General features: G+C 42.3%; 2 protein-coding genes across 4 annotated transcripts; both read left to right on the forward strand.

Annotated features, from left to right (window-relative positions):
* Positions 1-592: 592 nt before the first annotated feature.
* Positions 593-7,750, forward strand: LOC109890875 (GDH/6PGL endoplasmic bifunctional protein). Of its 3 annotated transcripts, none has more exons than XM_020482970.2 (5): positions 593-722; positions 2,799-3,474; positions 3,584-3,701; positions 3,843-4,112; positions 4,398-7,750. In XM_020482970.2, exons 2-5 carry the CDS (start codon positions 2,824-2,826, stop codon positions 5,744-5,746), a joined length of 2,388 nt encoding a protein of 795 aa, XP_020338559.1. In that variant the 5' UTR covers positions 593-722; positions 2,799-2,823; the 3' UTR covers positions 5,747-7,750. The 3 variants fall into 3 exon arrangements, with proteins under 3 accessions (XP_020338559.1, XP_031680688.1, XP_031680687.1); XM_031824828.1 differs by lacking the exon at positions 593-722 and adding an exon at positions 1,503-1,705; XM_031824827.1 differs by lacking the exon at positions 593-722 and adding an exon at positions 1,503-1,592.
* Positions 7,751-10,281: 2,531 nt separating this feature from the next.
* LOC109890876 (retinoid-binding protein 7-like) lies at positions 10,282-12,145 on the forward strand. The gene is made up of 4 exons (XM_020482972.2): positions 10,282-10,440; positions 11,181-11,359; positions 11,601-11,702; positions 11,802-12,145. Exons 1-4 carry the CDS (start codon positions 10,368-10,370, stop codon positions 11,853-11,855), a joined length of 408 nt encoding a protein of 135 aa, XP_020338561.1. The 5' UTR covers positions 10,282-10,367; the 3' UTR covers positions 11,856-12,145.
* The last annotated feature ends 4,490 nt before the right edge of the window (positions 12,146-16,635 follow it).

A 16,635-nucleotide genomic window follows, 5' to 3' on the forward strand; every position in this document is an offset into this window, starting at 1 on the left:
CCTAGCATATGTTATCATTGTCTATTTATGTACTTATTGTATGTATACAGACTTTTCTACATTGGTAATAAAAAAATAATACTAATAATCTCAATTTACGTGACTCAGCTGCCTGCTGCAACGCTCTCAATCACACACATCTCTCCAACTCTCCCCACCAGTAGACCAATTTCAGGAAAACTGCACACATGGCAACCCTGACCATACGCCTTAAACAGATACAGATTTCACAAAACAGATGTGGCAACCCGGAAACGAGAGAAAGGTCTATCTACAAATTAGATATAAATATGAATTGCGATTTATTTTGTAGGCACTTACAAAGCCTACGGGAAAAATGAATGGTGGTTTTGGATAAACGCCTCAAGTAAGGTCTCAGAGGCCTGAGTGTGTGGATATGTTTATTTCGACGTTATAAAGAAACACTTTTATAAAACAATGGCAACAGTTGACGTGTCGATCTGAGCCTTGCTGTTTGAAAACCACACTAGTGTCCGACTTTCGGTTGTCACAGATGCACCTCCCCCCAACGTCACATCTCCCACTTTTGTCGACACTCGGTTGCTTAAAGCCACTCAAACGCCCCCATGGTTTTATCGCGAAGCGCATGTGTCACGCTAGCCTCCGCTGTCACGTGACTCTGCTCTAAGGACGTTGTCTATCTTTTGACACAAATATTGAACGATGCGATCATTCGTCGAACTCGACAATTGCGGGAACAGGTACGGCACAATTCCATATAACGTTAGTGTTTAGACTAGGTTCGATTGAATAGTTCGAGTGAGAGGGATTTGGTATAGAAACTGACTTTATTGTGATTTTAAATGGACAGAAAAGCTTTTGTTTGGGTAACATTGTATGCATCAACGGCATGCTGTGGCTAAAGTTATAATACAGCTAGCAGGTGGAACTGTCAGACCTATTGTATGGGTATAGATAGTGATGGCCATGCACATTAGCGCACATGGTTTTCAATAGGGGCTTTCACGTGACATATTGCAACGCCATAAGCTACGGTAGAGAGGACACTTCATGACAAGTGCATCGTATTTGAGGGGGTCTTTTCTTTGTACATTTTTTGGTTTATCAGACTAAATGGAATAATTGTAGGAAATAGCATCCACATAATTTTTTATTTCTTGTTATTTCTTATTCAATGCCCATCCTATAGTTTGGATAAAGACACTAGACAGAAAGGGTTTGTTAAATCATTTAAAATCAAATTATATTGGTACACATACACATATTTAGCAGATGCCATTGCGGGTGGAGAAAAATGCTTGTGTTCCTAGCTCCAACAGTGTAGTAGTATCTAACAGTTCGGTATCTAACAGCTATCTAACATTATGATGGCCTTGAGATGAAAGATGTTTTTCAGTCTCTCTGTCTCAGCTTTGATGCACCTGTACTGACCTCGCCTTCTGGATGATAGCGGGGTGAACAGGCCGTGGCTCAGGTGGTTGATGTCCTTGATGATCTTTTTGTCCTTCCTGTGACATCAGGTGCTGTAGGTGTCCTGGATGGCAGTTAGTTTGCCCCTGGTGAAGCGTTGGGCAGACCGCACCACCCTCTGGAGAGCCCTGCGTTTGAAGGTGGTGCAGTTGCCGTATCAGGCGGTCATACAGCCCGACAGGATGCTCTCGATTGTGCATCTGTAAAAGTTTTAGGGGCCAAGCTGTTTTGAAGCTGGTGTAGAAAACTGAAAGTAAGACGCAAAAAAAAAAAAAAAAAGGAACTGGAAGCATAGACATTATGCACATAGAACATATCTACCACTTCTTTAACTTGCTTTCAATGAGAATCACAGATCTATAACTCACATTTCTATGTGAATATGGTCAGGTCTCCCCAAAAGTTACATATTGCAACTTCAAAAGTGTCTTAAAGAAGGCTTTGGTTACCCAAAGTTGAAAAAGTACATTTATGTTCACACCGAATGACCCAGCCTATGTTAATCCTTATTTTAAAACATGTATTTGGCTATTATACATTAACATTGCAGGTAGGTCAACATCCTACAGCCAGAGCTGTAATCTTGGTGGTTTGGGATAGCACAACTCCCAAATCTTGACTCACTGTCATGCATCAGCTAAAACTGTTAGTGTCCATCCATACCAATAGTATGATTCACAGGAGAATTCAGTGGCAATGACCTTTGTTGTTTGCTGTGTAAACTTGATCAAAACTAGACTATGATTTCAGATGTTTCGGTAAAGTTACGCAAACCATTTACGGTAGATGCCTCTTCTGTGTATCTTGTCAATGTTGACTTTACTCCTTTGAATGGGTTCAATCTAGAAACCAGTGTTTCTCCATTGATCTGTTCTCTCTAACCTTCAACCCAAAACATGTAGGCCTAAAGGTTCAACCACAATACAATGAATGAGGAAATGTGTAGAGAACAGGATTGGCCTGTTATCTACTGACAGAGGAGTTGCCTCTGCCACAATAAATAAAGACTTAATCTATGACACAGACATGTAGGAGGGTGACTGTAGTAGGAAGGTGGTGGTGTCCATATGTTGTAGTTCCTGGTATAGCTAAGAGCTGACCATTTCCACCCACAAACCAAATATGCCACAGTATTAAGAGTAGGCTAGGCTGCCTCCCAGAAATCCTGCTTGCATTGGCATAAAACCAATCCACGACTGCAATCAATGTGTGTTTTAAGCCAGTGAATCAGCCACTGTGATTATGGGTTAATAACAACTGAATACAATCCAAACCAGGTCTGTAAATCACCATTTTGAAGTTATTGCTGATCTGTCTTGCTTTGTCTCTCTCTGTCTCTCCTGTAGGAGCTGATCTGTGTTGGACCAGAGAATGTGGAAAGTTGTGTGGGCAACACTGCTGCTCCTGGCCACTGTGTGTGCCCAGAGAGGCTATGCCAAGGAGACCAAGGGAGCGCCGAAGGTGGGGCACGTGTCAGTGGTCATAGTAGGAGGTACAGGTGACTTGGCTAAGAAGTACCTGTGGCAGGGCTTCTTCCATCTGTACGCTAACCAGGTGAGTAGCGGCTACAGCTTCTCCTTTTATGGCGGAGGCCTGTTGCCCAAGGATAAGGCCACGCCGTTCCTGTTTGAGGCGCTAAAGGGAGTGGTCTGTCCTCGGGAGCTGTCTGTGGAGCGCTGTGCCCTGGTGAAGGAGCAGTTTCTGAAGCTGGCAGAGTATTGGCAGCTGAAGACTTCAGAGGACTACCAGGCCCTCGGCAAACACCTGACAGAGCAGCTGACGCAGGAGGGCATAGTGGAGGCCGGCAGGCTGTTCTACCTGTCAGTGCCAGCCTTCGCTTATGCGGACATTGCAGAAAGGATCAACAACAGCTGCAGACCGACCGACGGGGCGTGGTTGAGGGTGGTGCTGGAGAAGCCGTTTGGCCATGATTTCAGTAGTGCCCAACTACTGTCCACTCAACTGGGTACCTCCCTCAAGGATGAGGAGATGTACAGGATCGACCACTATTTAGGGAAGCAGGTGATGTACCAGGCCTCCTTATCAGTCCATTATCAGACATTAAACAGAAAACTTTGCCCGTGAGGTAGATCTTTGTTTGAATTCTATTGTTTGCTTTTGTACTCAAAAGGTTGTCTCTAAGATTTTGCCATTCAGAAGGGAGAACAGTAAGCACCTGGATCCTATCTGGAACAAGCACCACATTGAGAGAGTGGAGATTGTACTGAAGGAGACCCTGGATGCCAGAGGTACTGTGTGGTCCCAGAAAACTGAGCATTTCATATTTTATGTTCGCTTACGCATGTGTAGTAACCCAATCTATAAGACTGTGATGGTGCCAGTAACATCACCTGTCATGAGGTGTTTGATTTACCCTACTTTTGTCACAGGTCGTATTCCCTTCTATGACCAGTACGGTGTGATCAGAGACGTGATACAGAACCACCTGACTGAGGTCATGACCCTTCTGACCATGGGGCTCCCAGCCAACTTGAGCGACGTGAAGGAGGTCCTCAGGAACAAGCTGAAGATCTTCAGTGCCTTGCAGCACCTGGACAGGAACTGTGCTACCATTGGTCAGTACCAGAACTACAATCTAGAGGTACAGGAAGAACTGAACAAAACAAAGGAGTATTACAGCCTCACCCCCACCTTTGCTGGTAAGTGACATGAGAAAGTTTGTCTATAGGAGTTTTTCGCTTTGAGCCTGTGCATGAATAAAAAAAGTTGGCTGCAGTATAACAGGAGGAATTTGTATTGACATCCCTAGTTATTAGTATATGACAGAGTTAATCAGTAAATTCAAGTTACATTTTTGTAATTTTTGTGCATCTTTTTGTGCATCTTTTTTGTTTTTTTTTGACAGCCATATAGATAAGATACGATACATAGATTATTCGGGGGGGTTTCAGTGATGAAACATACTTTTTGTTTTTCTATTTCAGGTATCATGGTGCATATTGACATAGCCCAGTACGAGAAAATGCCAATCATCCTGACCTCAGGGAAGATGCTGGATGAGCGCTTAGGCTATGCTCGCATTTTGTTCAAGAATGACATCTTCTGTGTCCAGAGCCATAACAGCGTCCACTGCAAGCCTAAGCAGATTGTGTTCTACTTTGGCCACGGCACTCTGCAGTACCCAGCCATTCTTGTGAGTAAGAACCTGTTCAAGCCAGACCTGATGGACACTGAGTGGAAGGAGATAACGGAACACAAAGATGTTAGTGTATTAGGTATGCCCATCTCTGACTACTATGTGCTGACACCAACGGTGCAGAGAGAGGCTTACGCAGAACTAATTTCGCACATCTTCCAAGGCCGGAAGGACAGCTTTATCAGTACTGAGAACCTGCTGGCCTCCTGGGGTTTCTGGACTCCTCTCCTGCACGGTCTGGCCAAAACCTCCCCCCGCCTGTACCCTGGGGGAGCGGACAATGGCAACATGCTGGACTTCAAACTGTTGGGACGGGAGGTGACCTTCGCCAACGAGGCTGTCGTCATGATCCCCCAAGACCACATGGGCGGGTCTGGTGCGGAGAGCTTCCAAGTGATGCAGGGGAAGTACCGCAGTGCTGAAATGGTGTCTGCCTGGCCCGAGGAGCTCATCGTGCGGCTGGCAGCAGACCTGCAGGCTTCAGCGGAGAAAGCGGTAAGGGAGGGCGGCCGCTTCCACCTGGCCCTCTCCGGGGGCTCCAGTCCCCTAGCTCTGTTCCAGAGGCTAGCCCGCCACCACTACTCCTTCCCCTGGAGGGACACCCACGTTTGGATGGTGGACGAGCGATGCGTGCCTCTCACAGAGTTGGACTCCAACTTCCGCACCCTGCACGACCACCTGCTCCAACACGTGAAGATGCCCTATTTCAACATCCACCCCATGCCTGTGCAGATGAACCAGCGGCTGTGTGTGGAGGAGGATAGTGGAGCGCTGCTCTATGAGAGAGACATCAACCAGCTGGTTAATGCCTCCAGCTTCCACTTTGTCCTTCTAGGAGTGGGCTACGACGGACATACCGCCTCTCTCTTCCCAGGCAGCAAGCTTGACGCCCATGGGGACAGTCTGGTAGCCCTCACCGAGAGCCCAGCCAAGCCTCACCAGCGTATGAGCCTCACCCTCAGGGCTATCAACCAGGCCCAGAAAGTAGGTGTGCTGGTGATGGGTAAGAGCAAACATGAGCTGGTCACCCAGCTCAGCCGAGTTAAGGACAACCCAAACAAGTGGCCCATCACTGGTATCCGGCCGACCAGTGGCAGGCTAGTATGGTACATAGACTATGATGCACTTTTAGGATAGCAAACAGCTGCTTTTGGCTCTTTGATACTGTAGCAATGAAACAATGTACATTTAATTGGAAATTAATGATTTGCTGTAATTTTACTATTTTGCTGTATTTTGACCAAGAATGTAAAGTAATGATGAAGGTTCTGTTGATTCTGGGCACCTTAAAGTATGGAAGTACATATGGTATACTGGCATATATTTTATTTTTCAATATACAGGATGTAGGGGGGTGTGTGTGTGTGTGTGTGTGTGTGTGTGTGTGTGTGTGTGTGTGTGTGTGTGTGTGTGTGTGTGTGTGTGTGTGTGTGTGTGTGTGTGTGTGTGTGTGTGTGTGTGTGTGTGTGTGTGTGTGTGTGTGTGTGTGTGTGTGTGTATTTACCAAATGGACATCTCAGGAAAGCCAAGTGGATATGGAAGTTTGTTCGTCTTTAATCATTACTCATGATCTGAATAACTATTATATTTAGTTGTAAAAACAGTATACATTTCACATAAAGCTACCCATTCCACACTGAACCAGCATAGAATAGTATTGTTGAAAGGGGACTTTAAAACTGTGAAAGACCAACAATTTTGGTTCAAATTTCATTCAATCAAATATGCCCCTATGGTAAATGGATTTGAACCTTTTGCTCCTATGGTTGACAGATAATGTAGTCTATAGCCATGTATCATTGTATTTGTGCCTCAATGCCAATTTGAAATCAAAATGCATAATGTACTGTCCAGTACATTTAAATGACATAAAAAAGCATATTATGATCCATTGCTGCCTTTGTTTTAATCTATGCTTGTGGATATAAAATAAAAACTCAATTAACTAATGTATTATTTGATATCTATGTGAAATGTACAATTTCCACAGCCTTTGACCCCTAATGTGTGTATTCTCCCCTATGAGCCAGCCCAGTAGTTCCTAATACTTCCTCTTTAAAGACATGCTCCGGTACTTTGGCGACTTAGAAATGCTTTTTTTAAACCTCTCGCTTTGGGCTGTATGTGTCAATCTGTAGATAGCCACAAAATCCCTAGTTTGAAAGTGATTGTTTTCTTGAACCTGTGCAGTGCTATTTTCCCTACATTTCCCCCTCTTGGGCCAGCCCCGTAGCAATTTGAGTCCTAGCCAATGAGCTTCAGGCCCTCACATTTGAGTGACAGCTAGCAAGAGGCCTGGCCGGCATTATCCAATGAGGTTGCAGGGTGGGCCCAACTTCTCAGTGGACACAGCAGAGAAAGAGAGAATGAGCAATGACGTGGTGCACATGTGTTATGTTGTATGCAATTTCCGGGGACCACTTTTGGCTCATGAGTGCTACTTTCAGAACTACTGGCTAAAATGTATTACAAAAGTATCAGAGAATCTCTTCATGTGAGTGAAATGGTGCTTACAAGATGTGGTACAAGTACAGTGAAATGCTTAAATACGTTGTGACTTTCCAAAACAAAAGTACTTTTTTTTTTTATACTGTGAGTCTACTCGTTTGAGACGCCCTTCACTGGCATTCACACAGATCTGCTCACTGCACAACATTTGATTTGAAAGTGTGTAACTAACTTGAGTTCATAGATGTTTTATTTGTGGATTGAATTAGGAGTTCCTCTTACGTAAAGGGCCTTTTATTAGGATATTGAAATGGATTTCAAAATGGGTTGATGAAGTTTAGTTCAACCGCTTCACTGTGTTGCCTTAATTCATTTTACGGACAGGTGTATGTTAATATATATGTATTAGCTGACGGTTATTTTGCCTGGGAAAAATATGTAATTAGGTTTCACTTTGATGTTTGCACATACAAATGTTATAGCACCTGATTATTCTGATTGCTGTAAGTGAAAGTGTGGTTTGTTCCTTATCACTCTGGGGTTCAAACAGTCTATGAATAAATGATTTACAATTGTTTATTTTTATACATATGGGGACCTAAACACCATTTTTCTACATACTGTACACACATGGAATTAATGTAACATTTAATCACTGTTTTACCACAAGGAAATAAACTACAGCTTTCACAACCCTTTCTGCACAGATGATTTCTTTTTAACTGCGATTTCAAACGAAGGAATGTTTAAGCAGAAGTGTTGGGTACTTGAAAAATGTATATGCCCCTTGATGATAGTGGTAGCCATTTTAATAGTTCATTTGACACTTAAAACGGAGTAATTGAATGCAAATAAACATATGCACACCGATTGATTTCAAGTGTATCAAATTAAGGAAATGGGATATGTAAATTCACTACATACTACACTTGTCACTAGTCATACTGTGCAACAGTATCGCTTGCTGGTGGTAGCCTGGAAACAGCATCAATTATAGATGGATGGGTCTATGGCGCATATCTAATTGCAACCTGGAGCAGCTGTATACTGGTTGGACTAGTTAGCCATTGTTCTCTCTCTGGCAAGGCCTGGGTAGCCTATTGGTTTTTACCCAGAATCCTCCCTTCACCAAGAAGAAGGCTGAGAAGAAACATAAGCATCAGTTCTGTAATATGTGCATTATTACTACTGCAGGAAAGATGATGTGTCTGGATCAGAGAGATTAGAGGACATGTTGTGGTGAAGACCTACCTGTACTGAGGATACAAGCCAATGATAGAATAAGGGACAAATAGTACAGCTCAGGAGTTGTTTTTGCCTGCGAAAGGAGAAATATTCAAATGCTTTATGCATAATTTCCATTGGAGCATTAAAACCTCTTGACCATACCATAATGCCAACCATTTTATTAGTATTGAACAATTGGGATATTCTCAAATGCTACTTACACACTGTTGTGCAGTCAGAGTCAGGACGATGGTGCATAGTCCCTGGACAAAAGATGCCAGTCCAAACCCATGGTAGGCTGCCCTGAAGCTTTGGGGCACTGGGTCTATCAGTGTGAATGTTACTGCAAAACCTAGTCAGGAGGCAGAGTTTCAACAGTCAAACCGGTTCGAATGAACCTGTGTCTCCTACCATTTGTAGATGTGTGATAAGTGGTTTCCAATAACTAAAATATGTATACATACTCCATACATACATTTACATTGTTGCAATGAGACGCAATATCCAAATCAGATTAAGCTGTGGGGAAGATGGGAATGAATCAAGCGCATTTCTACTGCCATCTGTCTTTCATCATAATCAAATCAACGTATGATCTTGGCTAAAATAACATGATCAAACATGGCCTTTCACAAAAGTCAAACAATTGCGAGGAGCACACCCCATTAAAACTATTAGAAATAGTTGCCAAGACACATTTACAAAACAGGATGTACAACCCTCTATACTTATGAGTAGATGTTCTCTAGCCTACCTGTTGCCATGAAGGACATGATAATGAAGGCAGTGAGATTGTTCAGAAGAGGCTGCTGGCAGTATCTAGAGGATTTGGGCCTGAGGGATTTAAACTCTCAATCAGAAACTTAACATAGTACACATGTAACATGCAGTCAAAGTGAATTCAAATGTGAAGCTTTTAGTAGAAAAATATTGACATATTGTATCGTTTGCATTTACTTACCTGGTTAGCACAAACAATTGAGGGATGAGAACTAGTGCCACAAAGACTGCATTAATAATTTGACTGAAAATAAAACGTTTATAACACTGGAGTTAGATTCATGCTCAGTTAGAATAAGGCACGAATAGAAAACATACATCAAGGGTTTATTATCAGTTAGGATGTTTTGTACACATTCTCAGCTAAAAGCTGAATTGCAGAATACAGGCAAAATAAATGAAAGACAAAAGTAGATAACAGATATAGAGTGAAGCCTAGTCTTGACAGCTTCGGATGGTGCATTTAATAGTACAGAAAGAAAGAAAAAGAAATCACCATCAGATCATGTTTGACACCAAAAGTCAACAACAAAAGTAGAAAGCTAACTAGTTATCATTATCATAGACACACGGTAGAAATTAGACTCAGACCCAATCTCTATGGCTCTGTGACTCGACCGTTACATCTCCAAAACTTACAATTTTAACCTTTCATTCCTTGGAAGCCATCTGCTGGTATGATATGCCATGTATACTAAGGCGTAATGTAGCATTGTCAGAATCGATTTTGAAGAAACTCTGCCAAAGAAGTGAGAGGTGATGGGTTTTGATGACACATCCTTTCCAGTTCTGACTACTGTGAAAATAATCCCCCAGCCACGCGTTGCATCATATACCCTGGTGTGTCCATGCGTGGCCTTCACTGGCCTGCCTATAGGGATCAGATTTCCTCAACCGAACATTACCGTAAAAAATAAAAAACAAACTGGGGTTATAGTTGTTTTTGATTGCGGGCGCGCTCTAACGACCTTGAATGAAACTGCATATCACTCTCATTTATAGTGGCCCTTTACATTGTTGGAAAGAGAGCAACCAACGAGTGTGTACATGCGTTACAGCCTATTCTATTTGCAAGCGCTTATCTCAAATGTTATTTCGTCATATAATTGTGCAAAAAGTCATGTTCCGCCCTCCACTGGGCTACTCTCTCCACTCTATTGTCCAAAAATAGCTACCAACTATGAAAGATGACCCCTGCCCTATATTAACACGCCATAGGACAACACATCCCAGAGACTTTAAATCGGTTCATTTAACAACTGCTTTCAATTGAAGTTTTGACAGTGCCACACGAGGATTCACCATGCCTATCGACTACAGTGGCACATGGGACATGACTAGTAATGAACACTTTGAAGGTTACATGGTTGCTCTTGGTAAGTTCTCTCTTTACTTGTTTATTGAAGCACACATTTTCTCATGTTTTTAGGCATGTGACTTTGATTGCATTAATATGGCCTATTTCTTGATTATTCATTAGCTGTTGGTAATTCATTCATGGGTAATGACATCAGGCAGTGTGCAGTTTCATTACACTGAAATTCATTTTCTTTGATTCATTTATTAGATACCTTTTCAAACCCATAACATTTCATTATTTTCATTTCCCTTTTCTGTCAATAATTCAAAACACACATTTTAATGTTGTAGATAATAAAATGTATGTGATTCGTATTGTCTGGATCTCTATGATTCATTTTTTTATGTATGGGGGGGGGGGGGGGGGGGGCACATGGAGGGAACCTGTGTCAGAATTACTTCAGATGTCAATTCCTTCTATCTTCATCAGTAGCTATGAATTCTTAGCCTGGCAGTCTTTTTAGCTAACATTCCACTCCTTAACACTCATTTGACAAATAACAGACGTGCCAAGGAGTGGAACATAATAGCTGAAAAGAGATGGCAACCGGGCTAATGAATGATAACTTCATACAATATGAATGTCAACTTCTTTCGAAAGACATTCTGAAGAATTCAAATTTGTAAAAAAAAAAAAAAACTTGTCTTTGGAGTTATGATTCATACCACAGCTCACCAGTAGCCTATTGAGAATAGATTGGAATGTTCAGTCTCTTTGGATGTATTTGTAACACATGCATAATTTATTTCCTTACAGGCATTGATTTTGCAACACGCAAGATTGCAAACATGTTGAAGCCTCAGAAAGTGATTGAACAAGACAGCGATTCTTTCACCATCAAGACACTCACTACCTTCAAAAACTATACAGTCTCATTCAAGATTGGGGAAGAGTTCGAGGAGGTGACCAAAGCTATGGATAACAGAAAAGTCCAGGTAAACACGTGTAATCTGAAGGGTGATGGTATTTTATCATTGATGTCATGATTATCATGATGATTACAACCATTTTTTTTTATGTTGCTCCTAACTGCTTATTGAACTGTGGTATTCATTAGAGCAACATGTAACAGAGCTATCCATATGCCTATTTCAAGCCAGCTGCAGCTACTTCCCAGGTGATTGAAAGTTATGGTCTACACTGCACATTTTGATAAAACGCTCTGTTTTATAACAGACGGTGGTCAACTGGGACCATGATAAACTAGTGTGCGTTCAGAAGGGAGAGAAGAAGAACAGAGGGTGGACGCACTGGATAGAAGGAAATGAGCTCTATCTGGTATTTTGCATGTGCTCATGTCTACGTTTTAACTACATTGGTGACATTGAGAAAGCATTAGTAGGCATAACTGTTTTGCATTGTTTCTCTCTCTTATAGGAACTCACCTGTGAGGATAAAGTCTGCAAGCAAATTTATAAAAAGAGTGCTTGACCATGCTTTCACCATAATATTTCTGCAACCTTGTATTTTTTAAATATGCTTCAATCATAAATGTATCACTAATGTGATATGCTCATGGTACACGTGCTTTGAGTAGCCAAAGAATCAGAAGAAAACATATTAACATCATTAATAGAAATAGCAAATGGTAATCATATGCTTGATGTGCATTGAGGATTTGTATTGTATTGTTATTTATGAGTGACTTGATAGTTCATGATTATCTACAATAAATGTGATTTACCCACTACCATGAATAAAGCACTGGACCATAATTCAAATGTATTGTATCGTGTTGTAATACTCCAACCCAGCAGGTGGTGCTGTAGGCCTATTGGTTTGATTGAATGACACCATCCAACTTTTCAACTTTACTGCAATTAGATTTCTCATAAAGATGGTTCCATGTTAACAAGCCCATTACTTTAGAAACAATTGTACATGATCTGTAGTTTTCTGTTTTAAATATCATCTGGTGAAGAAGTGTATTCCTCGAGTAAACCGGTGTGGTAGCTGCTATGAATGCTATCCACTAACGTTTCTAGCTAGCTAGCTGGCTAACATGACAGTGTCAGCAGAAAATGTCAACAACAATGGACGAGGAGAAAAGAACTTCAAGGGATCAAGTTGAGTGCATTGGGCATTGGGGGACATCTGTATAACTGGATCATGTACTTCCTGTTCGATCGCGTCATACGGGTGAGGGTGGGGTCAGAATTGTCAATGGGGTTTGAAGTGAACAATGGCACTCCTCAGAGGTGTGTGGTTAGTCCGGTGTTGTTCACCCTGATGATAGATGACATATTTAAGGGACAGGGAGTGGGTCTGGCCTTGTATGCCGATGATGGAAAGAGAGGTGGGAATGTGAAATATTTGATGAGGAAGATGCGAGAAGCTGTGGGAGATTGACCTTTAATACAGGGGTTTAGGATGCCTGTGGCCAAGTCCTGCTTTATGGTGTATTCTAGAAGGAAGGTTAAAGATGTTAGGCTGCAAATACACTGCTCAAAAAAATAAAGGGAACACTAAAATAACACATCCTAGATCTGAATGAATGAAATATTCTTATTAAATACTTTTTTCTTTACATAGTTGAATGTGCTGACAACAAAATCACACAAAAATTATCAATGGAAATCAAATTTATCAACCCATGGAGGTCTGGATTTGGAGACAACTCAAAATTCAAGTGGAAAACCACACTACAGGCTGATCCAACTTTGATGTAATGTCCTTAAAACAAGTCAAAATGAGGCTCAGTAGTGTGTGTGGCCTCCACGTGCCTGTATGACCTCCCTACAATGCCTGGGCATGCTCCTGATGAGGTGGCGGATGGTCTCCTGAGGGATCTCCTCCCAGACCTGGACTAAATCATCCGCCAACTCCTGGACAGTCTGTGGTGCAACGTGGCGTTGGTGGATGGAGCGAGACATGATGTCCCAGATGTGCTCAATTGGATTCAGGTCTGGGGAACGGGCGGGCCAGTCCATAGCATCAATGCTTTTCTCTTGCAGGATCTGCTGACACACTCCAGCCACATGAGGTCTAGCATTGTCTTGCATTAGGAGGAACCCAGGGTCAACCTCACCAGCATATGGTCTCACAAGGGGTCTGAGGATCTCATCTCGGTACCTAATGGCAGTCAAACCGGTCATGCTGGAGGATGTTGCAGGCAGCAGAACGTACTCCATGGCGTCACCAGACTGTCACGACTCCGTCTCATGCTACCACTAGAGTGAAAGCACCGCCAGCATTCAAAAGTGACCAAAACATCAGCCAGGAAGCATAGGAACTGAGAAGTGGTCTGTGGTCAAAAACTGCAGAACCACTCCTTTATTGGGGGTGTCTTGCTAATTGCCTATAATTTCCACCTGTTGTCCATTCCATTTGCACAACAGCATGTGAAATGTATTGTCAATCAGTGTTGCTTCCTAAGTGGACAGTTTGATATTGATATTTCACAGAAGTGTGATTGACTTGGAGTTACATTGTGTTGTTTAAGTGTTCCCTTTATTTTTTTGAGCAGTGTATATACAGTCAGGATATAGGTAGGGAGTCTGAGTTTAAGTATTTAGGTATGTGGTTTGATGAGAGACTTAAGTGTAAGAGGCGTGATAAGCATATTGAAATGAAGGGTAGAAAGCTGCTGAACCTCATGAGGGCAGTGGCAGGATATGATTGGGGGTGGATAGAAAAACACTCTTGTATATGTACCAGGCATTGATCAGGTCATCTTTGGATTATGAGTGCTTTGTATATGGATCGGCATCCAGAACTGTACTCCAGTGCCTGGATGGGATACAGTCAAGGGCCCTGAGATTGTGTGTGGGTGCATTCAGGATGACACCTGTTGTGGTATTGCAGGTGGATGGGGAACTCAGTGGGGAACTGCCACTGAGGATAAGGCAGGACAAACTTGCATTAGCGTACTGGGCGAGGTTAAAAGGGAGTTCAAAAGGACACCCTGCAGTCATGGCAACTGGGGAATGCTGGGAGTGAGGAGTTGGTAAGCAGAGGGCGTACGGGTGTACAATCGGACAGAAGGTGGTAGAATATGGACTGGGTGAGAGAGAAACAGTGCAGGCAATTGCTTTGGAGAAAGTTCCTCCATGGCTGTTTCCAAAACCAAGTGTAGATGTGGACATGATTGAGGGCAGGAGAGAATGGGGTGAGGACGTGAGACTGTGTGGAGAGATATATAGATATATAGGTAATCCCCCCCCCACCCGTTTTTTAATATATACAGATGGCTCAAAGGATCCAGTCAGTGGATGAGTGGGGGCAGGGGTATATATCCCAGATTTTAATGTTAGAGTATGTAAACAGTTAACTGATTATGTTTATGGCCATTATTTTAGGTTGAAGATGGGAGGTGGGAGGTGGTTAAACCACTGAGTGTTGATCTGTTCTGATTGGGCTGCAGTGTTGAGTATTGTGAAGACGGGCAGGTCGGATATGGGAGACGTGTTTGTGGAGTTGATGGGAGTGGTGGTAAGCTTCCCTCCCATGTGGGTGTGGAGGGTAATGAGAAGGCAGATGTGGTGGCTAACAGTGCTGTGAGGAGAGAGGGGGTAGATATTCAGGTCCCGCTGAGCCGCAGGGAAGTCAAGTCCTTGATCCGGGCAAAAGGGCTCGATCTTTGGCAAGGAAAGTAGGATGCTAGTAGTAAGGGGAGGCAATTTTATCACATGCACAGTAAAGGAAGAGGTGGGGAGTATGGGATGTAGGGGTGAGGAAGTTGTGTGGAGTAGACTACAGTTTGGGTTCACAGGTTTGAATGCCACGTTGTGGATTATAGGGAGGCATGAAACAGGTCTGTGTGATGAGTGTTTAGTGGAGGAAACGGTGGAGCATGTGTTGATATTTTGTGAACTCTATGACGTGGATAGGGAGTGATTGTGTGGAAGGGTTAGAGGCTGGACGGGGTTGGGGTGGTGTAGTGGGGGGAGGAAAAGGGAGGGAAGTGGTGTCTAGGGCTTTATTTCACTTTCTTAGAGGAACAGGACTAATGAAGAGAATTTAATGTAGGTATGCCTTGACTGTGTATGCACCTTAAAAGTTGGATGCGATCCACCAAACCAATCCCAAAGAAGAGGAAGTAGAAGAATAACTCCTGGCGCAACATTTGTCATTAGCTACTTGTATTGATAAACACTGATATATATATGTACACTACCGTTCAAAAGTTTGGGGTCACTTAGAAATGTCCTTGTTTTAGAAAGAAAAGCTCATTTTTTGTCCATTAAAGTAACATCAAATTGATCCAAAATACAGTGAGGACATTGCTAATGTTGTAAATGACTATTGTAAATGGAAACGGCAGATTTTTAATGGAATATCTCCATAGGGGTACAGAGGCCGATTATGAGCAACCATCACTCCTGTGTTCCAATGGAAGGTTGTGTTAACTAATCCAAGATTATCATTTTAAAAGGCTAATTGATCATTTGAAAACCCTTTTGCAGTTATGTTAGCACAGCTGGAAACTGTTGTGCTGCTTAAAGAAGCAATACAACTGTCCTTCTTAGACTAGTTAAGTATCTGGAGCATCAGCATTTGTGGGTTCGATTACAGGCTCAAAATGGTCAGAAACAAATAACTTTCTTCTGAAACTTGTCAGTCTATTTTTGTTCTGAGAAATTAAGGCTATTCAATGTGAGAAATTGCCAAGAAACTGAAGATCTTGTACAACGCTGTGTACAACCTTCATAGAACTCAAACTGGCTCTAACCAGAATAGAAAGAGGAGTGGGAGGCCCCGGTGCACAACTGAGCAAGAGGACAAATACATTAGAGTGTCTAGTTTGAGAAACTCCTCAACTGGCAGCTACACTAAATAGTACCCGCAAAACACCAGTCTCAACGTCAACAGTGAAGAGGCGACTCCGGGATTCCTCTGTCCATTGTCTGTGTTCTTTTGCCCATCTTAATCTTTTATTTTTATTGGCCAGTCTGAGATATGGCTTTTTCTTTGCAACTCTGCCTAGAAGGCCAGCATCCCGGAGTCACCTCTTCACTCATGACGTTGAGACTGGTGTTTTGTATTTCTGATCAATTTAATGTTATTTTAATGGACAAAAAATACTTTCATAAACAAGGACATTTCTAAGTGACCCCAAACTTTTGAACGGTAATATATATATATATATATATATATATATATATATACATATCAGCCTGAATTTAAAATGGATTAAATTGAGACTTTGTGTCACTGGCCTACACACAATACCCCATAATGTCAAAGTGGAATTATGTTTTTAGACATAACA

This window comes from Oncorhynchus kisutch, linkage group LG5 (genome assembly GCF_002021735.2).
Source record: "Oncorhynchus kisutch isolate 150728-3 linkage group LG5, Okis_V2, whole genome shotgun sequence".
Classification (NCBI taxonomy): domain Eukaryota; kingdom Metazoa; phylum Chordata; class Actinopteri; order Salmoniformes; family Salmonidae; genus Oncorhynchus; species Oncorhynchus kisutch.

Coding starts and splice junctions, on each gene's coding strand:
- LOC109890875 (XM_020482970.2), top strand. CDS start 2,824: ATGTGGAAAGTTGTGTGGGCAACACTGCTGCTCCTGGCCACTGTGTGT. Junction 3,702..3,842: donor GGAGACCCTGGATGCCAGAG/GTACTGTGTGGT, acceptor CTTTTGTCACAG/GTCGTATTCCCTTCTATGAC. Junction 4,113..4,397: donor CCTCACCCCCACCTTTGCTG/GTAAGTGACATG, acceptor TTTCTATTTCAG/GTATCATGGTGCATATTGAC.
- LOC109890876 (XM_020482972.2), top strand. CDS start 10,368: ATGCCTATCGACTACAGTGGCACATGGGACATGACTAGTAATGAACAC. Junction 11,360..11,600: donor TGGATAACAGAAAAGTCCAG/GTAAACACGTGT, acceptor GTTTTATAACAG/ACGGTGGTCAACTGGGACCA. Junction 11,703..11,801: donor AAGGAAATGAGCTCTATCTG/GTATTTTGCATG, acceptor TCTCTCTTATAG/GAACTCACCTGTGAGGATAA.